At 59.1% G+C, this 25,273-nt stretch overlaps 4 protein-coding genes across 4 annotated transcripts; 3 read left to right on the top strand and 1 right to left on the bottom strand.

The window, feature by feature from the left end:
- Positions 1 to 7,266, top strand: NCLIV_009000 (hypothetical protein; the record flags this gene model as incomplete). The annotated part of the gene is made up of 6 exons (XM_003880415.1): positions 1 to 762; positions 1,263 to 4,749; positions 5,002 to 5,832; positions 5,960 to 6,172; positions 6,711 to 6,806; positions 7,238 to 7,266. 6 exons carry the CDS (start codon positions 1 to 3, stop codon positions 7,264 to 7,266), a joined length of 5,418 nt encoding a protein of 1,805 aa, XP_003880464.1.
- A 781-nt stretch (positions 7,267 to 8,047) lies between these two features.
- Positions 8,048 to 8,932, bottom strand: NCLIV_008990 (uncharacterized protein; the record flags this gene model as incomplete). Its single annotated transcript, XM_003880414.1, has 1 exon — positions 8,048 to 8,932. The coding sequence occupies one exon, from the start codon at positions 8,930 to 8,932 to the stop codon at positions 8,048 to 8,050; it is 885 nt and encodes a 294-aa protein (XP_003880463.1).
- A 1,537-nt stretch (positions 8,933 to 10,469) lies between these two features.
- Positions 10,470 to 19,752, top strand: NCLIV_008980 (f21m12.37 protein, related; the record flags this gene model as incomplete). Its single annotated transcript, XM_003880413.1, has 13 exons — positions 10,470 to 11,309; positions 11,543 to 12,056; positions 12,570 to 14,068; positions 14,459 to 14,534; positions 14,900 to 15,240; positions 15,514 to 15,578; positions 15,920 to 16,041; positions 16,307 to 16,405; positions 16,759 to 16,881; positions 17,381 to 17,555; positions 17,933 to 18,385; positions 18,818 to 18,916; positions 19,650 to 19,752. The coding sequence occupies 13 exons, from the start codon at positions 10,470 to 10,472 to the stop codon at positions 19,750 to 19,752; spliced, it is 4,509 nt and encodes a 1,502-aa protein (XP_003880462.1).
- A 2,446-nt stretch (positions 19,753 to 22,198) lies between these two features.
- NCLIV_008970 (conserved hypothetical protein) lies at positions 22,199 to 24,118 on the top strand (the record flags this gene model as incomplete). The annotated part of the gene is made up of 2 exons (XM_003880412.1): positions 22,199 to 23,689; positions 24,002 to 24,118. 2 exons carry the CDS (start codon positions 22,199 to 22,201, stop codon positions 24,116 to 24,118), a joined length of 1,608 nt encoding a protein of 535 aa, XP_003880461.1.
- Positions 24,119 to 25,273: the final 1,155 nt, after the last annotated feature.

Here is a 25,273-nt window from a genome sequence, read left to right as displayed (position 1 = left end):
ATGACCGTCGGGGCGGCACTGCCTCGTCGAGGGCTTTCTGAAAAGAAGCGTCGGAGACGAGAGCATAGCGCTTCCACTGAAAGACTGCAACACCCAACATCGAACGCATCTGCAGCTGCGGCACCACCTCAGCTTCTCTCGTGTCAGTACACCCCTCTTCATCCGTCTGACCGCCAGGTGGCCAGCAGAACGCGTCATAAAGAAAGTCTGCCCTCCAGTTCGAGCACCTCCGTCATACCCTTCTTTCCTCCACTGTCGCCGCTGCCGTCGTTTCCCACGGAAGAGCAATCGAGGACGGGAACGGCGAAGCCTTCACCTTCAGATACCCTCGGGTCGGTCGCCGGAGCGGCTCATATCCCCCCGTTGCCTCAGCTGCTCTCGATCCCGGCCCTGGTGCGTGCAAGGGAAGGGGAGGTTCGGGCTCTGCTGGAGGGGATCCGGAATATTCCGAATCATCTGCATGCGAAACAACATCAACAGCGCGAGCAAAACCAACTGTTTCGCCAGCAGCGCCAGCAAGAGCAGTTGCCTCGCAAGCAACGCCACCAGCTACAAGCCGCGCCCGCTGGAGATGCAGAAGAAGGCACGACAGTAGAGGGCCCGGGCGGCACCACGCGCGCCGAGCACCAAGGTGTTGCCAAACGCGCATTCCAGCGATTGCATGTTGAGTTGCGACGAAGATGCATGTCGTACAATCCGTACCGGGTCCCCAGACGGTACAGGCGGCCGATCCTGGAAGAAATGGCGAAGGCTCCTCCTCGGGTAAGACAGCTATTTGCACGGATCCGCTCAGGCTGCCACCGTTGCTGTGAGACTGGGTGCACGTGCAAACTGCCGCTCCTCGCCATGTGGAAGGTCGGTGCGCGTGATCTGTAGCTCATTCCAGAGCGACGCACGAAGCGCAGTCCCAGAACCCCGCAGTCGCAGCACCCCGTCCAGGTTTTGTTCGAGGCGGCATTCATTCGCAGACGCGCGAGGGGCGGCGCGCGTTCGGCGTTTTATCCAGTTGCAGCTTGCTCCACAAAACCCGGCGAGCGCTTCGCTGCGCGAATGGGCCCTCTCCCACGCCGGGGCACTGGGGATTCTCTCTCTAACCGTGGGTAGACTGGCGCGCCGCATCCTTGTGCACCGTCCAGCGTCTCAGCTGCATTCGGACACTGCCTGTGAATCGATTCATCTGAAGAACTGACGAGACAGATCAATCCTACTCTGCCTCTGTCACTCTGCCTTGCCCGTCGCACGTGTGCGTTTCCTGTTTGCAGCCGAGCCGTCGAGTTCGCAAAGACAGACGGCGTCCTGCGGCGCTCGCAGCCATTTACAGCCAGCGAGCTGCCTTTCCGCGAAGGTGGCTGACCACGCACTTTTTCCATGCCAAGCGGTTCCACATGGTCAATCTCTGGGGCTACCGCTTGGCTTCTCACCCCACGCAGCGCTGTCAGCGAAAGCTGTATCGGTACTCCAAACACAAAGCCCTCATACACGATCGCTCTTACATGCAGCTGTTCGAGCTCCGCGGTTCCCTGGAGGCTCTCTCTGGAGTCCTTGTGGCATGCGGGGCAGACGCTTCTGTTTTCTGCAGTCGGCCTTTTCTATCCGGCAGGCAACGCGGCCGGCTGTCTCTGTTCACAAGGGGCCAAGCACACGAGCGGAGAACGTTCATTGGGCCCGCGGAATTTCTGTGGAAGCCTGTGGACCATCCGGTGGAGGCTCCGCAGGAGCAGGGGAAAGACAATGGCGGGGTTTCCCAGTCCGACCCTGACATGCGGAGAGACGCAGTTCGCACGCTGTGGCTGTGGATTCATCCTTCGGCTTCCGAAGCCGCCCACACAGAGCTGCGCGAAGCGGCCAAAGTGCAAACCCAGGACGAGGGCGCATCGTCCGAGGACAGTGGCGCACGCTCCCATGGCGGTCTCGGCGGGGAGCCAGGCGATTCTTGCACCGTCGCCTCGTCAAATGTCGACTCAGGGGCAGTGCAGATTGAGTTATTGGATGACGTTGCTTGGTTAGAACTGACGGGTCCGCACTCTTTGGCGCTGCTGGCCTTGACACTGAAGACACCGTCCACCCGAAGATGCCTTCAGCATCACCGCCGGGCCAGAGAGGCGGCGAAGGGAAGTGCGCTCCCCGTCTCTGGAGAGGCGTGCATGGAGGCGCATCACACTCCACTGGCAGCGGAGGCAACGACGGGACGAGAGAACCTGGCCGTGGCAACAGACCTTGCTGTCAGTTCGCAGCTTTGGTGGAAGCGTGTCGTTCATGAGACGTTGACTAACGGATGCTGCAGTGCGGCGCCTCCCGGTGATGCGATCCTCCCCCTTGATGTTTTCTTGCCTCCTCTTCTTGGTCCGTTCCCTCCTCGCTCCCGGCGTATTCCAGGGGTGCCTGCTCAGCGTCCGCAAGAGACGCTGCAAGGCCCGCGGCTCGACGGTTTACGTCACACGTGGTGTGAAAGCAGGTGGCCAGCCTCCAGGCTTTTCGACAAAGCAGTTCGCAGCGAGACAACAGCTGCCGCGTCCAAGTGCCTCTGGCAACCCACGCGTCGGAGTAGGAAGCGAGTGAATCTGAAGAAGCTGCTGCTGAGGTTGAAGGCAAAGCAGGCCGCACGTCAAGCGCTGCGAGCTAAGCGCGGCACGCCTCAGCCGGGCACGGGATCTTCAGAGGAGACGCAAGCGCTTGGGGGGGGTGTGCAGACTACCAGATGCGAGAAACTGAGCAACCGACCGTTGAGCGAAACGACTCAACGGGGGGTTGCAAAGCGGAGCTATGACAGCGACTGGGAGGATCTGGCTGAAACGACGGAAGTTCGAGAAGAGGGAAAACGCCGCCGCCACAGGGAAGAAGGCGGAGGGACTGGACTAGTTCTCCACGAGCCTCCACAGCCAGGCCGATACGGTTTCCAGGAAGTTAGTATGGACCCTGGCGGCGCCCCTGACCAAAACATCTTGGGTCACGGAGACGAAGATCTCGGGGAAGTGGTGACGTTCCCTGAGTCTCCTCACGAGCAGCCGCCAGCGCTGTCTTTAAGTGGCTCTGCTGCGACGGTTCGCCCCTCGGATGAGGCAAGTGAAAAACCTGTTCCTCCGTGTCTCAGAACAGAAGAGAACGGCATATCGTCCCCGTCTTCGCGTCGCCCTTTGGATGCCGCACCCTCACTGCCTTTGAAAGCAACGGCCCAAAGTGAACTCGCCGGGTCGGCCCCGTCAGGAGGTTCACGGACCAGTGCCCTGAGGGCGATTCCGTGTTTAGTTGTTTGGAGAGCCCCGCCGTCGGCTCCGTTTCGTTCCTTTGTTTCCACGTCTCCTGGTTGTGTCCAGGCCTTGCAAAAGAGTTCGGCCTCAGTGTGCCTACCGTCGCGTTCGATCGCAGAACAGATGGCGTCTGGGCCCCCCTCGCCGTTCTCTGGCATTGATCTGTTTCTGCCCGTCAGCAGCGGCGTTGCTCGGTTGTTCGTGCTGCTCTGCCGCTACGGCGCGCGTCCGATCGGATGCAGAGACCGACGGAAATTGCTGCTAGAGAGTGGAGCTGCGGACTTCCCCTTTGACTTCCCCGACACTCAAGCTGGAACGCACGCGGCTCTCTGTGCGGCCTGGCAAGACGAATTGAGCCACCACAGAAGGCCCCCCGGAAAGCGCGTGAACTTCGCAGCGAATGCAACTCCGTGTCCGTTCTTCCCGATGTGGCAGTTCGCCCTGGCGCCCGCGGACTCTGGGAACCCCGGCGGCAGCCGGGCGTCTCCGCCTGCCGCCGAGAGTTCTGACGGCGCAGCGCACAGAGCTGGCGATGTCGGAGCTCCAGCAAACGGTGTGTCGCTCGCTGCGATGCATCCAGCTGTACCTCTCCAGGCGGACGCACGCGGCGGAGCTCCGCTGGCTGTCCCAGACTGGGTCCGCAGCGCCTTCAGTGCCTACGTCAAGAGAGAACTTCGGACAGGAGCCCACTTGGAGGCATCCTTCCTTCCTCCCTCGCTGCTTCCGTGGCTAGCGCCGCCCGCCTGCCACAAGTCGAGGAAGCGCAAGAGTCTCCCGGGTTTCCGCGCAGATGCCCCACTCATGCCTTCACTCCCTCCGGTCCCACCCAGGCTTCCGGTCCCAGACGCGTTCCTGCCTATTCCCGTGCTGCGTCTCACGCACCTCGACTTCCTCCGCTTTCTTGCCTCAGAGCGGCGGTCGCGCACGCGCCTCCTCGAAGGCAAGCAAGCGATCCGACCAGCGGAAAGCTCTGCCGTCCAGACACGATCAGAGACCGAGCCGGTGCCTGCAGCCGCTCCTGGACCTTTGCGCGCACCTCCAGGCGCAGTTCACGCTTTTCTGGCGGAGGTTTCAAGTCTGCTTCGGGATGCCCACGCCGCGTCGCCCGAGCGTTGTTCAGTGCAGCGCTCCAGCAGGCGCCGGCGCGGCGGAAGACGGGAAGTCGAGGTGCGTTTTAGCCGTTCGGATCGCAACAGCACTCCGAAAGGCGGCAGGAGTGCAGCTGCGGAAAGCACGGTGAAGGCACCCGAGACGGCCCAGCTGTCTTGCGAGATGGAAGCGAGAGGCAGCTCGGCACACCAGACCCAGACAGGCAAAGAGGACAGTCCTGGCGTGACCGGGGCGACGCCTGGGGGAAGTGCTCTTCGCCAAAACCCCCCTGAGTCGGCTGTCAGGGGCTGGTTCGTCCCCGTACAGGTCGAAGCGCACTTGCGTGGTGTGCCGAGGCGCCTGTGTCAACTGTTTCTCATGACAGAAGAAGACATCCTTCGCTTCTTTGAAAGTAAGTGCCTTGGATTTGGTCCGTATGCACGCGTTTCCTTTCTTCCCGTCTGTGTCAATCAATGTATGGTGCCTGCTCCGTGCGAAAATAAATAGGTTGTGGGTACCCGCGTCTCTCCAACGCAGCAGTGCTCCTGGGACTGTCACAAGGTGTGAAAGGCGCTGCGGAGGATTGTCTGCCTGCCTCTAGCACTGTTAGATATACTTCAGAAGCGCCTTGCTGCTCCTGGTTCCTCTCCTGCGCCCTTTGTAGATTACCACCTTGCGACGCCATCGGCCACGAACAGGTCGAGAGCTCCTGCCTCGGTCTCCCCCGTGGATGTGCGGGCAGGCTTGGCTGATCATTTCGCTGGACCTGACTCAGGGGCAGAACCGCTCGCTGCAAGCTGCGGCGCAGCAAATCGAGAAACTGAGGTCCTAATCTCGAGTTGCTCTGGACGTCTGAAAGGTGCACAATCACCCCTGCATGCTGAACCGAACCCGAGACGAGCCGGTAACGGTGTCGCCGGCCAGGCTCCCCGTCGGGCGGCGTCTGCTCGTCGTGAGGCTTTCTCCTTGGAAGAGCCGGTTCATAGAAGCTTCACGAGGCGTCAGCTCGCGAAGAAGGCGGTGGAGGTGGGTCCAGGACAGAGAGAGGCGCCGAAAGGCGGAGCAGGCGAGACCGCTGCTCCAGGGATACCGGCAGATCCAAACGCCCGAAGTCGCCTGTCGAACCAGCCAGCGTGTGAGGCGTCGTCAAGATTCCCGCACGCGACGTTCGTTCCACAGCGAGCGGTGACGCGTTCCAAGGAACGGGACGGCTGCGCGACTGACGCCCTCCGGTGTGCTACCGTGTGTCAACTTGCGAATGTGTGTGATCGACGGGAAGGACCAGCGATGGGATTTTGGACCCAGACCATGGCGGCGACTCTTGCACCAAACAGCGGTCGATTCAAACAGGGCTCCAGGGACTACGGAAAGCACCGCTGGGAATCTGAGCAGAGCGAGCGGATCACGACTGCGTCGCCGAGTCGAGGCGCTGACGCTGGACGTTTGGAAGAATTGGTGCCTCAACGGCGACTGATAGGCTTCGTCACCACTGGGCGTAAGTATGAAGCATCACAGGAAACATGTAGTAAGGCCGGGAAGGATCGTGGAACTCCTGGTCTGTAAACGACGTGCGTGTGAGGCCCCCTGCTGCTGGCGGTCCCGCGTGTGTACCCTTCCTCCAGCCGTTTTCGGGAAACAGGCCAAGACCGCGCTGCATCGGCTACTCGACGAGGATGTGGCGATCCTGTGCTCTGTGCCTGCAGAACACTCGTTAGCGCGCGGCAAGGGCGTCGGGATTGCCTGCGTCTCGGCTGACGCCTTTTTGGAAGCCTTGCAGCTCCAGCTTCGCATGCTCTGCGCGGGCCGTAGTGCTGCGGGTTACCCGCACGAGTCGGGTAAGTGTTAGCTGGTTGCCTCGAAAGCCGCAAATTTAGGCAGCTCTGAAGGATATCGTCCCGCCTAGGATATAGGACTCCAGTTACGAGGCACTGATAACCGCGCTCCTTATGGCTGCTGTACACACTACCCCACAGGCTGCTGTACACGCTACCCCACAGGCTGCTGAAGACAGCTATATGTGTTGGATTTCGACAGCTCCGCTCAGGCCAGGTCCATCAGAGACTGTTCACCCTTTACTGTCTACCTCTGTAGCCACAGCTTTGGCTGCACGCACTCTTTGAAATGCGGCAAGTCGCAAATTCCTTCAAAGAACTTCGCGGCCAGGAGTCAGGGGAGCCCTCGCAGATGCGCGAGGCACTCCCCAAGAGAAGGCAGAGTGCCAAGAGTGAGGCCGCCGGCAAGGGGCTTCGATGACACAAGACTATTCGCTCGGGATTTGTTTGACGAACCGCCTATGCATATGCGAGCTCGACGCGTGCCCGTGCTTATATATGAGTGAGGAGCCAGGCTGCGTGTGTGTGTGTAATGCGGCAGCGCATGGATCACGCGTGTGCGTGGGTGAAGTCGATTGCCGAGGCGTGAGGCTGCTGGTCTGGATGCGAAATGTCCAGTCGAGGCGGTACCATCCAGGTGCGTGAACAAAAAGTCGCATTAGCTTGTTGAGGTCTCGCCGCACTCGAACACGTTTGCGAAAGGATCCTTTTATGCGCAAAGAAACCGCCCCGTTTCTGTGTATAGAGAGGTGGAACACTCTAGTCCTGTGGATACAATGGACTACCTTCAGGTGCACAGAAGCCGTGGGGCTCTGTCCCCGCGCTCAAAACGGACGCGGACAGGCCCGTCGAGAAAGGCGCAGCGCTCTGCTCCGTCGCTCGAGATCGGCATTCGCGTTACGCGTGGTTGGAACTAGGCGGTTGAACACCTGGCTGTCTCGGCAGGAGTATTAGCAGGCAGCGGTCGACAGACCAGTGCTCGTGGGAGAGAAGCGTCGTGTCACTGTCGAAGGAAAGGCTTTCGCAACGCATCCATCTAAAATGTTTCCTGTGTCTCCTCTGCCTCAGCATGGATTTCGCTGATTCTCCAGAACTAACAACTTGGAACTCCGGTCGCGGTGAGAAGCAGCGACACAGGGCCCCGCGTCGAGTCGTCTCAGTGGAGCTGGTTCGCAGGTGCGCCCGTCTTGGCCGGCGCGCCCGAGACCACCTCCGTGCTCACACCGCTCCACTCCTCAGCAGCATGGCTGGTTGGATGCGTCGTCAAAAACGGGGGGGCTTACGGGCCGCGCAGAGAGAACACTCAACAAAAGCACTCTCGGCAAGAGTGTTGCGCTCAAGTGCCTGTGTCCGTGTCGCCCACTAGAAGGCAGAGCTGTGTGTGTGCGCATCCCCTCTGGTGCACGTGGTGGAAGACGAGTGTGCCGCAAGTCATATTCCGTGCTAACTGTGTTGCGCCAGTGTCTTTCTCCGGCTGCGTCTGGTGCAAGTCTGCGCTGAAACCAAGCCGACGCGGCGTTTCTCAGAAAGGGGCATAAACTCCTGCAGGGGAATGTTCGAATCTGATCCGGCAGCAGTGTTTGCATTTCAAGCGCTCGATCCCCCTCCCCTCCTCACGAGCACACAGCTCCGTGCCGACACGAACAGGGGACGCCCCCCGTGCCCGGGCTTCTCTCCAGAGTTCCCAAACACCTCTCACCGCCCCGCCCCCGTCCCCACACGACGACAAAATATCCCTGTCCACTCGACCTTTTTCATAGAAGCCGAAGGCGGCGCGCTTCGCATACCACAAAGAACTCGTACATTGTGTAATACATATCTTGCGGTTCGCATAACTCAGCAATTTCAGACAAGTTTTCGTCGCCAATGGTGAACCCACTAAGCATCTCCATTAGCCTCTGAAACGGTCATTCGCTGTCCGCTGTTAATCGCACGAACCGATGCAGCTGCCAGTACAAGGAGCAGAGCTGCTTTAAAAAACGATCCAGACCCAGAGCCCCTATTATGGCGATGTGCCTTGATTGCGTTGCGTAATTGGCGGTCGACTTCCGCCCCTCCCACACGGACTGGAACTGGGACTACAGCTGGCGGCGGGTATCTAACAGGAAGATGATACACCAGCACGCTTGGAGCAGCTGTCGTCGTTGTAGTAAACGGGAGTATATGAACAGGAGGATAAAGCGGTATCTCCGGCACCGGCATTCCCGGTGGATGTCCAGTCGGGTAAGGGGGGTTGGGAATAACGCCAGGCTTAAAACCCGGAGGCGGAGGAATCTCCGGCACCGGCATTCCCGGTGGATGTCCAGTCGGGTAAGGGGGGTTGGGAATAACGCCAGGCTTAAAACCCGGAGGCGGAGGAATCTCTGGCACCGGCATTCCCGGTGGATGTCCAGTCGGGTAAGGGGGGTTGGGAATAGCCTCAGGCATAAAACCCGGAGACGGAGGAATCTCTGGCACCGGCATTCCCGGTGGATGTCCAGTCGGGTAAGGGGGGTTGGGAATAGCCTCAGGCATAAAACCCGGAGGCGGAGGAATCTCCGGCACCGGCATTCCCGGTGGATGTCCAGTCGGGTAAGGGGGGTTGGGAATAACGCCAGGCTTAAAACCCGGAGGCGGAGGAATCTCCGGCACCGGCATTCCCGGTGAATGGCCAACCGGATACGGAGGCGATGGCCCACCTGTGTAGGGTTGGGACGGCAAGGCGCTGGCTCCGCCGACGATAAAAACCACGAGTCCCGTGGCAAACACGCGCACTGCAGCCATTTCGCTGGAGGCCGACAAAGCGAAGAAACTTGAAGAAACTCTGGCTGCTGGCGTCAACAAACGCAACACGTAACTGCAGTCACATGACCAGTAACCTCAACGCAAATGCAAAAACAAGTTATTTGGAAGTCCTGATCCTCGTGCCACGCGTGTCGCGCGAGACGCCGTCGTAATCGCGCGTCTCTATTTTAAAAGTTTCACGAGCCCTCTCGTCAGTGGCAGGCAATCCTGGTCGGTGACTTCAAGTGTGTCGCAAACCACAGACCGATGTTTTGTGTATACGCCGCCTGCTTCTAGTAGACGGCAGCTTCTCGTCGCGTCCTCCCTCTGTCTACTGTCCTTGCTTGACTCGGTGCGGTCTCTCTTCCCCGTTACGACAGCGAAGCGACCTTGCAAGAGTGTTCCCGAGCCACTGGTGAACGAGGACTTGGCAGCGAGACGCAGCTTGGCCGTCCTGTTTCTTCGACGGCACGGCCCCCCAAACTGGCTAGCACGAGAGAGACATGCGCATGCAGTTCACTCACCGTGACAGAAGAACGGAGTCGCCTGTCGAGGCAACTCTGGTGTCCTTTGGACACATCTCTCAGCAAGATGTGAGGCATTTTCTTTCCATGTGCTTCTTCGTTGCTTCGCTACTGTCCGTGTGTGAACGGCGTGCAGAGCGTGTGTGTGTGAGACAAGAGAGCAAAGGTCTTCGGTCCCTTGCATGCTGACGGTGTCCTTGTTTGAGCAAAAACGTTGGATTGCGTGCACTTCAACCGGGTCTCAACTGTCTACGTACATCGAAGTCTTTGTCTGCAGAAGGAGGAACTTGTTCGCCGGGTTCCGTCACTTTCTGTCTGAAAAACAGAGTGTATTGGTGGCGTTGTCCAGCTGCAACAAGCGAGACACATCTCCCGACATGCACCACACACACTCCATGCATTCTTTTCTGCGGACTGTACATTCGTGCTCTCGATCGATTCAGTGGGTTTTTTTGCCGCGATAGACATTTTTGCCCAACTTGTCATTTTAATGGCCGGTGTTCCGATGAACTCGCCTCCCGGTAACCAGACTTCTGTATGTTTCGGAAGCGGCGTGCACGCATTTCTCCTCGTGTCTGGAAACATCCTAGTTGTTTGCTTCGAGACTGGTGGAGCCAGGAGGAATCGGAGACTCCAAAAGAGCGTGGACTGTAGCAGCGAATGCTTGCACTTCCGCTGGCGGTCTACGCACCCGTTTCCGGGCTCCTCCCATCTGGAGCTCGTGGCTTCAGACTCTTCGAGCCCCGTCGAGGGCAAAGACTGAAGAGTCGGAGAGGAGGTCCCACGAACTCAGGAGACTTGGACGCAGGAGAGAAACGTAGAATCTGTGCACTACAATACTTGTGAGCTCTGTAGCTACCTTCGAAACCTTTCGATTATGTTTGCGCTGGGTCTTCACCGAGACCGCCAGCCCTGTCCACGTGGCGCTTTCCCCCGAACGAATTTTGTTGCACTGCCTCGACTCGAGGGAGCGAGGGATTCGCGTCAGCGTCTTCTCTTGTTGGTCCGGCGGCATGTCTTTCAACTTACTTGTGGAGTTTGCTCTACACTTTACGTCCTTTCGAAACATTGACCTCTTGCAACAAGGCATTTACCATGTTAAAGCCCAGCTGGTTCTCCACCCTCGCTCCTCTCTCCTTCTGCCGGTGAGCGGCCACGCGAGTTCTCCAGGAAGCGACGATGCCGAGGCGCCAGGCAGTCCGCGCACTGCCTCACTGCCCCACGCACCTGGAGGCGGCGTCGTGGCGTCACCCGACCAGAGAAGCGCGACAGGCGCGTCTTCTCGAGTCCGTCTTGGCGATGCATCTCGCAGGGGCGAAGCGGAACGCACGGCCTCCCAGAGCGCCGAGTCCGATCCACTTCCCGGCGCTGCGAGCGCCTCGAACGACGTCTGCCTCCGGCGCTTGCTGACCAGCCGCAGCCGATGCGCGCTCGCTGCAGTCCCGTACACCTATTTCTCGTCCCCTCTCGAGCAAGACGAAGGCACGCAAGCTGCCAGTGGCGGCTCCAGCAAGGTCCTGAGTGGCGTCTCTTCGCGGGTGAGGTGCGCGGAGGAACGACTCCAGGAACGGAAGTTCCGAACTGAGCAACAGCAGCACTGGGCGTACGGGCGCGGGGCCGCGGCCAGGAGGCCAGCGAGAGACGCGAACGAGGCTGTCCTTCTTCTGCTGCAAGACGAGCAGCAAGGCGCCGAACCGGCCGAAAGTCGGGAGGCGTCCGCCTGGGGAATTCAGCACAAACGCGCGGGCGAAGGGGAAAACCGGAACTGCCATGCTCTGGTTCCTCCAAAGATCAACGAGGTGGACAATTCGTTCTCCACGAGAGGCTTTCTCATCCGATACTGCGACGAGCAGGTGAGATGCGGCTTTGCCAAGTCGGAGCGGGTTGCGCGCAGCCACATGCTGGCGTTCTCTCGGTCGCTAGGGCGAAGACGGGAGGCAGAAAAGACCTCCCGCTGTGGGATCAGGCGAGCACAGTGGGAGAAAGACGTGTGTGACATGTGTTTCCTTCTGGTGGCAGCGGTGGCCTTTGCTGTTTCTCATCTGCGGGTTTTTTGCTGCGAGGAACCCGTGCGGTCTGCCCGCAGGTTGCGCTGTCCGATACCGTCTGCTTCCGCGTGGAAGTCCCCTTCTCGTCTCCGGCCGCGCTCACCCACATGTTCGCTCTGCTGCAGCTTAGCCTCTGGTTCACGCCTCACTTGCCCCATCCCGCGTCGCACAACCCCGAGCGAAGTGACCAGTCGGCAGGCAGTGGAGGGAAGGCGCGGGGAAACAGCGACAGGGACAGCGAGAAGAGGGCAGAGTCGAGCAGACGGGCGAGTGCGAATCGGAGCAGAGAGCCCGCGCCCAGCTCCGCGGCCGCGTCTTCCCCGAGTGAAGCGGCTGGGGCTGCAGCGGGGCCGGGGCAGTCTTCGGGGGTCGGGGATCGACCGCGCACCCAGGCGGGAGTGCACGCCGCGCCGTCGCGAGGCCAGGATGCTGGATCTCGCCCGGGGCCCGAAGGGAAAGAGGGGCGGAGAGAAGACGGAAGCCGAGCGAGTCGCGATGCAGATTCCTCGTGTCTCGCCGTAAAATTCCTGCTCCTCAGCAACTTCCTCACGGGTATGTACACAGCCCGCTGTTCGGCGGCTTTGCATTTCCAAGACCGGTTTCCCAGAAGATTCATCAGGCCGGCGCCGTAGCGCTGCCAAAGATCGAGGCGTGTGGCGAAGGTTCTTGATTGTGGCCATCCTGGTGGGCGGTGCGGCCCACGGCCGCTCAGTTGACCTGAGCTGTGCGCGGGGGCCTCTCGATTTCGTGGTTTCGAAAAACGAAAGATGCGTTCGCGTTCGGGGAGGCAAATTGTCCATTTTTTTCCACTTTGTCTGGTGCGAGGGGGATGTGCCCGTCGGGCGGAGAAGGATTCTGACGGTCGCACAAGTTCCGATTCAGTGAACGAGGAAACGCTGCAGAGACGCGAGCTCTCACGGCGCCCGAGTCCTTCGTCTCCCACCATCCACAACCTGAGGGGGGCGAGACGCACCCGTGCGTGTGAAAAAAACGCTCAGCGAATCAGCCATCGGCGACGCGTGCGCGTAGACGCGTTTTCCCTCGTGTCCTTTCCTTTTTCCTCAGGTCTCCAGGCGTTTGTTCCCGTCATTTTCGATGAAGGCCAGTTCGCGTTGGTGCACATGCTCCTCATTGCCTCTGTAGTCGACATTCGCCTTCGTCTGCGTCCGAGTCTTCCCCTCTCTCCCTTCCCGCTTCCCGTGTCTCCGCACTTCCGCGAACAACGCCGCTGCGCGTTGCATCAGTTCCACCGAGTCTTGCAGAAATGCTGCGCGAGTCAGGGCGCTGGCCGCGAAGGGCCGGGCGATGTGCGGGCTCGTGGCGACTCTGGGAAACTCGACGCGCCTCCGCGCCACTCGCGAGGAAGCGAGACTTCCCGCCGCGTTCCACGTGGCCATGGCCCTGGCAGGCTGGTGCTGAAAAGCGTCGACGGCGACGGCGCAGCGGCCTTGGCGCAGGCGCAAAGCGGCGAGTGGATCGACGAAGAATTCGAAGACGAAGACGGGTGGTCAGACTTGGAACCAAGCTCCACGCGGCAACGCTCCGTTTTCTTGGACCACGAGGAACCTGGGAGTCCCACCGGGAACGCCAGGCGAAGGGACGCCGACCAGCTCGGGCCCCCGGATCTTCTTCTGACCCTGGACCCGTCCCTCTCTGCTTTCCTGGTGGGGGCGGGGACCGCCTTTGCCGAAGCGGGCGGCGCAGTTTTCTCCGCCAGCTCCGCACGTCGCCGGGGCCGCCTCGGTGCGACAGGACATGCCAACGAAGTGACTGCTGCCGCAGCGAATGCAGCCGGCGCCGCGCGGGCGTGGCTCGGTGAACGCGGTCGCGTCGGAACGCCCGTGCCTCCGCAGCCCCGCTGTGAGACGACGCGCGAAGACGCCGGCTTCGACGAGGAAAGCTTGCTCGGAGGTGCGGCGGCGCTCCATGCGGCGTGTCTTCAGCTGTTGCTGGACGTGTACTTGAGGCTGGCTGCGGCCTCGGCGAAGCTCTTTGCTCGGTGTCTGCTACCGGAGAGGCGACAGCTCCTTCTTCCTTTGCAGCATATCGACGGCCTCACTCTGCCCGGAGGCGGCGTCCTGGACGCCTCGGGCGCGTCCTTTCGGGATCCGCCGGATCTCCTTGCTGAGAACAAAGTCGCGGCAGGGTCACGAGACGACACCCCGCCGCCAATGGCCAGGAGTGGGTGCGCGGACAACTTCATGCGGCTCTTGATCAGTCAGGACTGCACACCGAGGAGTCGTCGCTGCTCCAGCAACAAAACAGCTGGGAGCAATGGACGCCGCGCGGAGGGGGACAGGCCGCAATTGGAGACAGACCGTTCCGGCAGCGGAGTCATCCAGGGTTCTGAGACTGAGGCATGGGCTGACACAGAGCCTGGTGTTTCCTCCAACGGGGCCCAGACGCATGTTTCTGGAGCTCGGAACGCAGACGGCGCCGGTGGAGGGGACGCTGACAGTCGCCAGCAGCCGTTCGGTGGGAGATGCGTCGCAGTGAAGGTGCTGCGGCTGGAAACCCGTTTGAAATCGACCACCCCTGACGAAATCTGCAGCCTCATCGCATCTGTAAGTGACCTGGAACCCCCGCGTCGACAGTGCTGCGTGCGCTTTCACAGTGTGTGTCTGTGTGGAGACATTCGTCCGATTTGCACTGGCGTTGGTAGAAGTCATCAGAGTGACCGTTCTGTGAGCGAGGCCTCGGTCACACGGGGCTGGGATGCAACGTCGGCTGTACTCTGGTGCAGACGAGAGTCGGACTGAGTGGTGGGGCTCCTTTCAGGGCTACCTACACCTGGCATGTGTCCACAGAAACGCATTTCCGGTTTTGACTGCTGGGACCTGGCGGGATTCTCTACAGACGTCCCCTGTGTGACCCGACGTTTCTCCGCAGATGCATGCACCCCGTGCTTTGCTTCCCTCTCTGTCTTCGTGGGGCGGGTGTTGGGGCTGCCGCAGGATGTGCACGTTCTCTCCAGGCAGCTGTTCACGCTTTGGAGCCGTCTGCTGGCGTCCGTGCCCATCATCAGCCACGGTGAGTGCCGAGACGCGTGTGGAGTCGTGCTGGGGGGACCGGAGATCTGTTGAAAAGGCTGCTCTGTAGGCGTGCTGGCTGTCCTCCTCGGGGGAGTGTGTCACCGTCCCGTGAAGCTTTCGCAGGGGCGTGTCGGCAGGGCGTGTGTGAGTGTGCTGGGACCCGCGTTGGAATAAGGATTTGTTTTCTTCCTGGCGAGCGGCACGCGGCCAAAGACCCGTCAACTTCGAGGGCAGTGCGTTCCGTCGAGAAACCCTCAGATACGCAACTGCGGCCCCGTAGCGTCGTGGAGGGGAGATGCATCAAAGCGTTTCGCCGGCTATTCTTGACGTCGCGCGTTCTTCTTGGCTGTGCGATCTTTTCAGAAATGGAGCTTCTCTTGCGCGTGAACTGGGAACAGCAGTACGCGTCCCGCCTCTCCGCCTTCGTCCTGCAGCACGTCGTTCCACTTCGGCCCTCAGACAGGCTCTACTTCCCTCCGCCCGCCGTGGCAGAGCTGCCGCACGCGGCGACGGCAGGCGTCTCGCCCTCCGCGCTGATTCCTCCGGTCGCCGCTGCCTCTGCAGCCGCCGCCGTCGCCGCTCTGGCCCTAGCCAGGCGCGGGAATGAGGCAAACGGCGATCGGGACGACAGCCCCGACAAGCCGCAACAGGGGGCCGTGGCGGCGGTTCTGTGTGCCAGCGAGGAGGCGATGTTGGACTTGGCGGTAAGCGGGAATACAGCCACACGCGAGAGACGTGCAGACGCGACTCAAAGAGCCTTCGCGCGAGGGGAAAAGGACCTTTCCGCGCGTGCGTTGGTCGCAGTGAAAACTGGAGCGGGTTGCTCAGTGTTTCACTGAAGAAGGAGCAGCAAACAAGGTGTGTGAAGCTTCCCGTCAGGGAGTTCTTATCTGGGTGCGGAAGTTCCGTCAAAAAAGCCGCTGGGCTGCGCAGATCGACCGCGCGGCGCTTGTCTCGGAGATGCCTTTCCTGCGCAGGATGCCTGGCGCGGTGTCGTGGATGAACTCCACCGGCGACCGATGGACGTTCACGACTGCCGCCTGTAAGTCGAGTCCTTTGCTGGGGTGAGATCCACGCGTGCGTTCTCCCGGGCAAGGGGTCCGTGTTGCTCGGCGCGCCGTCTCTAAAAAGTTGGCGCTTTCGCCTTTTTCTCGAGCGCCAAGATCGATACACACTTGGATCCCATCGTCTCCCGCTTTTCGGAGGCAAGCGTGGGCCTGGTCAAGCTGCGCCCATCGGTGGTGCAAGGATTTGTACAAACAATTTGTAAACAGTATAAATGTAAAGGTGTCCCCGTTTGTTTTGTGGGTAGCACGCTCGTGAACCGCCACGTGGCTTGAACGTTCTGTGTTTTCGTTGGTCTTGCTCCCCCTGCCTCTTCAGCCTGGTCGCCAGCGACCGTCACCCGATTGTTTTCGAGCAGCGGTACCGGACGTGCGCGTTCTCCGTGCACCCCCCCGTCGTGCCGCCCTGTCTGCCGCTGGCGCCTCCTTCGTCTTCTCTCAGTCTCGCTTGCGGGCCGCGAAGTTCTAAAGGCATACACCTTTTTGTGCTCGTCCACGGCTTCCAAGGTACTCTTGGCCAGATGTCTCTTCCGTGCAGCAGCTTTCGTGTGTAAGGGGGAAGAGGGGGGTGTCGGCAAGGCCGTGTTTCTCTCATCGCGTGCCTAGGGGCGCTAGGCGAGAGAGAGAGAGACAGCCCCACTCCTCACTCTCGGCGTCTCTTGTGCGGATGCGCAACTGGGCATGCGGTACGCTCTGTTGTGTGTAGGCAGCAGCCACGACATGAGACTTCTGCGGAACAACATCGCCGTGTTCTTCCGCGGCGCAGCGTTTCTTTGCTCCTCGGCGAACCAGGACCACACCGAGGGTAGGTGGGCATCAGAGTGCTTAGAAGGACTCAGCGACGAAGCGGTTCCTGAAGTGCACGACGTGGCGGTCTTCGGCACCTGCCGAAGCTTTCCGGCTGCATCCATTATATCTATATCTATATATATGTATACATATATAACATATATATAACATATATAACATTTATATATATATATATATATATATATGCGTGCGAGTCTATGTAGCACGCGCTTGGCGGGTGCCCAACGCAGCTGCTTCAGGATTCAGAGAGCCCAGTGAGCCTCTCAGCGTTGGAGCGCACTGCCCGGGGCGAGTTAAGTTGCAAGTCGGTTTTGTGCTGGCATTGTCTCCGGGATGGCTTCCCTTCAGGAGATATCGAGATGATGGGCAAGCGGCTAGCGGACGAGGTGCACGCGCACATTCAGGAGTGCTTTCCTTTGGAAAGCCTTGCCAGGCTCTCTTTTATCGGCCACTCTCTTGGAGGCGTCATCAGTAAGGTTACGCGTAGCAGCAGGAGAGTGCTGTGCTGCGTGTGTTCGCCCCTGTACTTCTGCCGGGGGTCCAGGGTTTCCGTTTGACGGCCTTCCCTCGCAGAAAGTCGCCGTAAACACGCGTCCCCTCTCGCCGCCTCAGTGAGGCTCGGCAGCGCGGCCATTAGTTGGGGACGCGCCTCATCAAGTATGGCTTCGACAAAAAGGCCTTTTCACGGAGTCTCTCTGTGTCCACGCAACCTCGGATCGGCGTCTGAGAGCCCCCCGTGGACTGCAGAGCGGCGCATATCTGCGCAGGGCGCTGAAGAACGGCGAGGTGCTAGAGCGGGGTAGCCGTAGTTCCGTGCACCGACTTCCTTGCGCCTTTGCTTTCGCAACAGTGGTTTCCGCCGTCGAAAACAAGCGCCTGTGTGCCTCGATTTCGGAGCGTTGTGTCCGCTACAGTCTTGCGAACCCGTTTTGCAGCACTCCTGTTGAGTGTGCGGTGTATATGTGCACAGTTCGAGCAGCGTTGCCGCACCTGATCCGCCCCTATGGCAGCCGCTTCTTCCTGTATCTCTCTCTGTCTTCCCCCCATTTTGGCTTCGTGAAGAGCAAAAGCCGGCTCGTCAGCCTAGGCGTCTGGCTGCTGAAGAAGTGGCGGAAGAGTCTCTGTCTCCAGCAACTGACGTTGAGGTGAGGATCAGCGTTGCAGGTAGCGTTTGGGTGAACCTCGAGGTTTTGGATTCGGGGCGTCGAGGCGTGTGTCCTGGGTTTACCCCACACGAAACGTGCATCCCGTCAGTGCATGCAGCGGGACGCAAGGAGCACCTCGACACAGTCGGCGTTTCGAGTGACTCGAGAAATCAACGGTGGCAGGGTTTTCATGAGCTGACGAAAGGACCGAGACTCGAGGCCCCAAAACGGCCGAACAGGAACGACGGCCGTGAGCGGTGTCTTGCATGAACTCCGAGTCGTGTGCGTCGAATCCGGCAGTTCTCACTGAGGCTGCGAGGCTGTTGCTTTTCAGCCCCCTTGTTGGGAGATCCGTTCGTGTCGTGCGCCTGCTGCAGCGACGCGAAAGACTACTCTCAAGCATTTTTGTACCGGCTGAGTCGCCGTCCAGGGCTGAGCGAGTTCCAACACATTTGTCTAGTCGCGTCGTCGCAGGACACCTACGCCCCTCTGCAGTCTGCCGCGATTTTGCTGCACCATCCGCGGGCTGCCTCAATCGAGCCGTCCGGAGCGAGCTTCAGTCAAGGCGCGCGAGTCGGTTCGGGCCCGAAGGCCTTCGCGAGCGCCGATGCGTCTCCGTCCGAGCGGATGCGTCCTGCAGGCCAGGAAGTCCGCAGTGGGTTGGCGCCTCACGCAGGCGCGTCGTGGGAAGGCGCGAATGGATTGCTTCAGGAGCTGTTGGGGAAGGGCGATGCGGCTTCGTCTGGGCGTAAGGACTCAGGGACGACGCGGAACGCGAAAGGCAGGCGAAGCGAGGGTGACGACACGGAAGAGGCAGAGCAACCGACCCGGTGAGTTTTTCCTCTTCAGTGAATAGGGATACGCAGCGTGGCCGGCACCGTAGTAGCCAACGAGATTGACAGCCCCGCGACTACGCTCCAGCTTTCGCAAGACATAAATTTGCCGTTCCGGGGCTTTCCCAAGACGAGTGAACCGGGACGCGACGTCCGACGGCCGTGTGCTGAGGTCTCTTGGTGGAATCTTGTACGAGTCGTTGCGAGACAGTCTTCAAACACGGCGACGTTGGCGACATGCGGGGTGTGGGAAGCCGCCGGTGACCAAGGGATCTCTGTTTTGCGGAACGACGCAGTTTCGGGTGTTCCGGCAACTCTAAGCGGTGGCCGTCGTACATTCTGTAGGCACGGGGAGTTTCGCGACGGGGTTGTGGACCCGCTGGAGACAGTGCCCTGGCCCGAGTGTTTTGCATGGCGTTCACTGTGCAGGCAAAGCCAGGTTGTGGAGTTGATGGGCCGCAATTTGCTCGGCAATATCAGTCCGGAAAAGGTCATGCGACTCAACGTCAACTTCAGAATCGCTGAAAGGTAGGCTCTCAAGAAAAAGTTCAGCGAACTGGGCCACTGCAGGTCATCATTGACGAGGCAGATCACAGTGCTGGTCTTCTGAGAAAAGTGGGCGTCAAGCTCCTTGTGTGTTCTCCGTGCCACGCCTTTTTCGATAGCCCCGTTACTGCCTGCAACCAGTTATTTGTTATTGGACGGTAAAGCGCCGATTTCAGAGAGGCGGTTTCAGCCATTGTTTGGGTAGGCGTGCATCGTGCCACGCGAATGTATGTTGAGCGTAGCAACAGAACCGACGCACGCGCTGTCTCACCGGGGCAGCACCGGCCTTTCGTGTCGCTCTTTAGAGAGGCGCAGTTCAGCCCTTTGACTGCATGTCTTTCACGAAAGTGCTCCAGCAAACAGGCCCAATATGTGAGAACTTTGAACAGACCGGCGATCAGACGGAAAGTGGGATTTAGGTCCGCGAGTTCACACGTGTCTCAGTCTTTGGTGTGTGTTGTTGGGTCCGTGCTCGTCGAGGATTCTCTTTTCTGGCCCTTTGGCTTCGCGTTCCCGGTCGTTTCCCGTTGAGGCGGATGCGTCTCAACCGCTGGCTGACCGCCGCGTTCGTCGTCTCCCAGGCGCTGTCACTGGAACGCGCAGTGGAGGACAAGCGGCTCATGCGTACATGTGTGGCGCGCGGCAACGAGAGACAGCGTACCGACAACTGCAAGTGGCCCCTTATGCCTGCATCTTCTTTCTTTTTTGTCCTCAGGAATTTCGATAGCTTTATCGGGAGAGCGGCGCATATTCTTTTTCTGGAGAATCAGACGTTCATGCGGACTCTCCTGCTGAGCCACCCTTATCTGTTCAAATAAGCAGCCTGGAACCTGAGAAGTGAAAACTGCAGTATTAACCGCACACTTGGGCAGACGCGAAAGCAACGGACTGGACGCTCCGGGGTGATAAGGCGGCGTGCATGTAAAAAAACGATAGGGCGGCAGGAAACCGCTTCGTGGTGTTCAGAACCTTAGGGCCCCGTCACAGTGCTGTGTGGACTCGGCCGTTGCGTTTTCTACGATGAAGTGACGCTTGTTGAGAAGAGAAGCTAGGTTTGTCGAAAGTCGTGGCGGTTGGAGATATCTTGTGCCAAAACATTCCTGGCAACGCTCCTAGGCCGGTCTCCCGCGGTACTCTTGACACGCGCTTGGCACTACTATGATGGTCATGTGACGCAGGTTATTTTTAGTACATAGTAGTTCTTTCCAAAGCAAAGCTGGCGGTTTGCTGATGATCGGTGATGAACGGCTTTTCCCGGTGGCGCGTAGGGTGGTTGAATATGGGAGAAATAAAGGCCGTGTTAAGGTTTCTGCCCCCTGCATTGTACAAAATTTTGTTCGACAACCGGTCGAGAATGAATAGGATTTCTTAGCACAAACTGATGAATATAGTTTGTACGAAATGTGCGTTCATCCCCTGACTGTTTGACGGATACTGTCACGTCGATCCCACAAATCATGTCCTCGCGTGTTTTCCTCGATGTAAGGATGCGGTTCGTATGTGTGCACGGTAATGGTGTCCCGGTCGCTGTGTTAGGATTGTCTCACGAACGAAGTTCGAACCGTCCCAATTGTCTTTTGTCATACAACGCCAATGAAGAACTCATGTCACCAGAATTCGTCCACAACGCACAAGCGCGTCGAAAAAGTGATTGCGACAACAACTCTGTTGCGGTTCCCAGCCTGCTTACTGGCAAGCATGCCTGTACCTAGCGGCAGGGGACCCATTTCGCTGTCGATTCCGGGTCGTGGATGGGTGATTAAGTCTCTAGCCAGAAGCGTACTTCCTGTATCACGATTGTGCCTCAGGTTTCGCGCAGCCTGAACTCGCAAGCGAGATACAGGATTCTAGACACTGTAGAACACGGCGTACAAAATCTCATAGACGGCCAGATTAAATGTCGACTACTTAGACCAGTACAGGAGTGGCGTCGTGGAATACATTGGCTTTCGACCTGAGAGATCCAGGTGCACTAGTTGGGAAACCGCAGCTAAGGAACAGGTGAGGTGGTGTATCCTCGTTGTGTTGCTTCGGCTGGTGGTGAACGGATCTGAACAGACAACGCTCGTCGCATCGCGCCAAACTCCAGCTACGCGATACAGATAACCAAGTTCTTTATGATTTCTGTTCACCTCCACCCCCCTGGACTGCTTAAGACAGCTAAAAGTGTTGCTCACACTCAGCATCTCCCGCAATCAGCTTTTTTCGCAAGTCTCAGTTCCGCGAAGCAAACGGAAGAGCGGTGCACTCGCTTCCACATCCCTCCAGTCCTGGTACGCTGGATCACGTGGCGCGGAGCCGTGCTATGAAGCATACATTGGCGTCATCTGGTTCAACTGATGTCTCTCATGCGCACGAATGACGCTGGCGTGCATCTTCAGGGGTGGAAGAGTCATCTTTCGACAACACTAACGAGTTCGGTCTGGAAATGGCTTCACTTTTGGTTATGCAATAGGTTCTTTTTCCATGGACGCGTGAATCGGCAACACGAAAAGCGGAGACCGTCGGTTTATTTTTCCCAGCGTGTATCTGCATGCGGCTGTTCTTCTAGCGACTATTACTGGCGCGTTTCGTTTTGTGTAGGATGCAACCTGCTTTGATAGCCCGAAAACGAAAAAACGGAAACCGGGGGTATCTCAAAGTCCTACGTCGAAAGTGATTCAACAACCGGAAAACTTTGGTTCAATGCTTGTCTGAAACTGTGCCCGTCTTACCAGTGTTTTATTTCCGACCAGAGGTCACATCAGTTAGTTGCCCAGTATTCTCTTATTCTGGTGTATAAGGCGGTTGCTGCTACTAATCAGTGCTTTTCCATCTTTCTGAAAATTAGTTGTTGGGTGACGACACGAGCCGGCGTGTTTCGCTTGCTATATGGCGATGGCAGTTAGCGCAGCTATGCTCTAACGTCTTTTCTGAGACGGTTGAGAGTTCCGCGTTTCCATTTCTAGGAAACCCGCGTCTCTGTCGGTTTACGGTTGCTGCGTAGCCGCCCATTTCGTTTTTGAACTTGATCTTCTCTCTTGTGTGGCGGCGATGGAGACGTGGACTATGCCTACCCGTTGAGGTCGAGTCGCGCGGCCCGATCGTCCTCTCGACATCCCCTGTGAAACCTGAAAAGAGTGCGTACTATTGATACTGAATCAAAATCTGCCCCCGCACGCGCATCGCTCGCCTTTTTCGTTTTGTTCTGACGCCTCAGCCATTCCTCCTCGCGAGGAGGGCCGTCTGGCTGCTCGGTAGTCGGCCCCCAGCCCGTTTGGCAACATGGCTCGGACCGTACCGCTAGAGCTCGCTAGTCACATGGACCGAAGCGAACTGCAACCTTCCACGTGTGTGGAGTCGACGGCGGTCCGAGTGAGGCATCCAGTGACAACCCACGTTGGAGGGCGTTCCATGGACGAGGGTAGCGCAGCCTCGCCGTGCCGTCCTCCCGCGGGGCCGCCGGATACGGTGAGCTGCCGAGAGGCCAGGGACGGGAAGCGGCGGTCGCGCAGCCTGGGAGAGGACAGTCAAACGGCAGAGGGAGGCGTCGCGGGATGGCCTGGTGCGAGGCGGAGACGGTGGGACGCTGGGGGGACCAGCAGCTGGGCTGTTTCTGGGACACTCGGGGCGGTTGTCGCTGTGCCGTCGTGGAATCACGTGTCCCCGGGAGCATGCAGCAGCCCCCGAGTGGTTCCGACTGGGTACCCCGCGTCGTCAGAAGGCTCCGGCGCCGGAAACAGGGATCAAGCAGACGTCGTGGTAGTAAGCGACGAAGAGGGAGAGGGTGACGCCTTTTGTGTCGACTCTGATGACGAGGTCGAGATCCTTGGGAGTAGTCAAGGCGGCGCGTCGCGAGAACCTACGTCTGAGAGCGTGGAAACGGGAGAAGGAGTGGTTCGCCGACTACGCAACGGTCAGAACTGTGTAGGGCACGATCAATCCTCGTCGGATATGTCCATTCAGTCCCGCGCTGCTCGAGCGGCGGCCGGGATTTATCCTCTCCAGCGCAACTCAGGACGACCTCAGAGGCGTTACTCGACTGAGGCTGCGCAGCCTCCAGTGGCCGGGGCTTCAGGCAGAGGGGCAAGGCGGCCCGTTGAGGCGTCACACGGCGACCGAGCCGATTCAACAACCTTTCGGAGAAGGCCCGGTCGCCGGCAGCAAGGCCATGTCGACGACCGTGGGTCAGAAACGCGTCACACTTCAGGCCTGCTTCACGAGCTCAAAGAAGCGGATCGTCGTCTCGCTCGAGCCCGAGCCACCGTCCAGCGTCTCCGGCAGGCCGAGGACGAACTTTTCCGAGAGCGGAGAGAACTGGAGCAGCGGCGCGATCCACGGATGCAGCGTTCCTTGTCGCCGGGTGGGAGAACGTCCCTCGCGCGCCAGTCGCGAGTTGCAGAAATCGCTGCGTGGGAGCAGCGGCTGGTGTCTGTTCGGAGACAGTCCGCAGCTGCGCGACGGCAGGCGGCTGAAGCGAGTCTGCGCGTCCGAAGGTTGCGGCGAAGCGTTTGGGCCGCCGAAGGTGGCCTGCGTGCTCCGGTCGTTCGACGGGACTGGACGAGTTCTGCAAACTCGGGAGCCTCGACCCTGCCGCACGACTGTGGGCGCCGAAGAGCGCGCGGGGATTCGGCAGACGCGAGTCGCTTCCAGCGTGAGGCGCAAGTCTTGGAGGCGTTTGTCGACGTCCCGTCCACTCTTCCGGACCATGCAAGGCAGGTGCTGCTGGGATGGGCATGGCTCGAAGCCGCTGGTTTCTCCCAGTCCCTGCCTGCCGTAAGCAGCGGTTCTGAGGACAAGCTATCAGAGGAGGTTATCTCTCGTTTACCGTGCGTTACGTATAGAGAACAGGAAGTGAACAGTCAGGTTCAGGCCAGAAGTGCGGAGAGGAGTGACGTTGGCAGAGCACGCACGAGTACGGGAACGGGAAACGTTGGGGAAAGCACAGAGGCGGAGAGACACGGCTCCAACGGGGAAGATGGGCGGTGTGCAATATGCATGGATGCCTACAAAGGTGGGGATGCTTTGAGGTACCTTCCTTGCTTACATGTGTATCATCAAACCTGCATTGATATCTGGTTGTCCCAGAGTGGGCGGTGCCCGATTTGTAAAGAGAGCGTTCTGCGCCTGATGGAACGTGCAAACTCAGTGGCGTCAGGTCTGCTCGACGAGGCCGTTGAGCCAGAAGGATATACTGTAGAGTAATTTCGGAGTTGGCGTGTCCGTGTGCGGGAGAAGAGGTGTGGACATGTCCCTTCTCCGCTCCAGTCGTAAACAGTGAAAGTTCCTCTGAAAAAAAAAGTCGCATGCGCGTAAATCGGCACGCCGCTGAACATTTTCTGAAGCAGCCGGCTTTGCTGGTGCACGTCGATTTATTTTTCCGAGTTGAGCTGCCGTCAGATCGCTTTGACTCCAGGGGTACTCGTTGCGAACTGGCTACGTTCTTGTACTGCGGTGTGCGGCTGTGGGCCACCACCTGTGAGAAGCGCGGTTCCAGTGGACAAGGGCTATCGTTTTCGGTCGTTCGCATGCCAGTGGAGAGAGACACTGAGGCGTAGCATGTGCCTATTTGCAGTGCCAAAAAGGGGCGGCCGGATACCGGTAAGGCATTTAGCGATGTGCATAGTGATAACGCTCTTCCAGTTGCATCTTATCTCCGCGGTCGGGCGAGGAAGATAGAGGGCCATGGGCGACTGGCAGAAAACCACGAGAATTTGGGGACCTCTCGGTCTAGCCTTGCACCGGAATGGTGCTGTCCATTCCTGTTCACCTTGGGAAACCGGCCACGTTGGAGTTTCACGCAGCTCCCGGGACTGACTCCACAAAGACCAGCTGCACTGCCAAATGTGATTTGGCGTGTTTCAACCCTTTTGAAAAGGTACCGCAAGCCGTCGTGGGAGGATTTTACCACGGGGCTGTAATGAAAAACGAATGTACATCAGAACACATTCACTGACACGCGTACTTCTACGTACGGCCAGACACATCTGAGTCTTTTGATCCTGGAAGCCGGTGGAGCCACTTCCTCCAGCTGACTAGCCATTGTCCTTTTCCTTGTCAGGTCACGGCGCTTCTGCACTTTCTGCGGGACCTGGTGGGCAAAGATACCTATGTCGTATATCCTTCGATTCAGCAAATGAGAAGTTCTAGGGAAACATCGCACGGGCGCCAGGTTGTGACGTTTCATGTGAATCAAGTCTACTTCGAGACAGCCTAGCAACGGCGCCAAAAGAGGTTGCTACGGGATCTGGTGATAGCCTGAAGGTCGGTGCGCTGGCGTTCTCGTGGCAGTTCATAGTCTGCCGGATGCATCTCGGCAGTTCCGCAGGGACGCGGGGCGCACCGAATAGCCGGTGACCC

The sequence above is a fragment of the Neospora caninum genome, chromosome III (genome assembly GCF_000208865.1).
Source record: "Neospora caninum Liverpool complete genome, chromosome III".
NCBI classification, from domain to species: domain Eukaryota; phylum Apicomplexa; class Conoidasida; order Eucoccidiorida; family Sarcocystidae; genus Neospora; species Neospora caninum.
The sequence above is the reverse complement of the archived record's forward strand: the minus strand, read 5'-3'. Positions and strand labels throughout refer to the sequence as shown.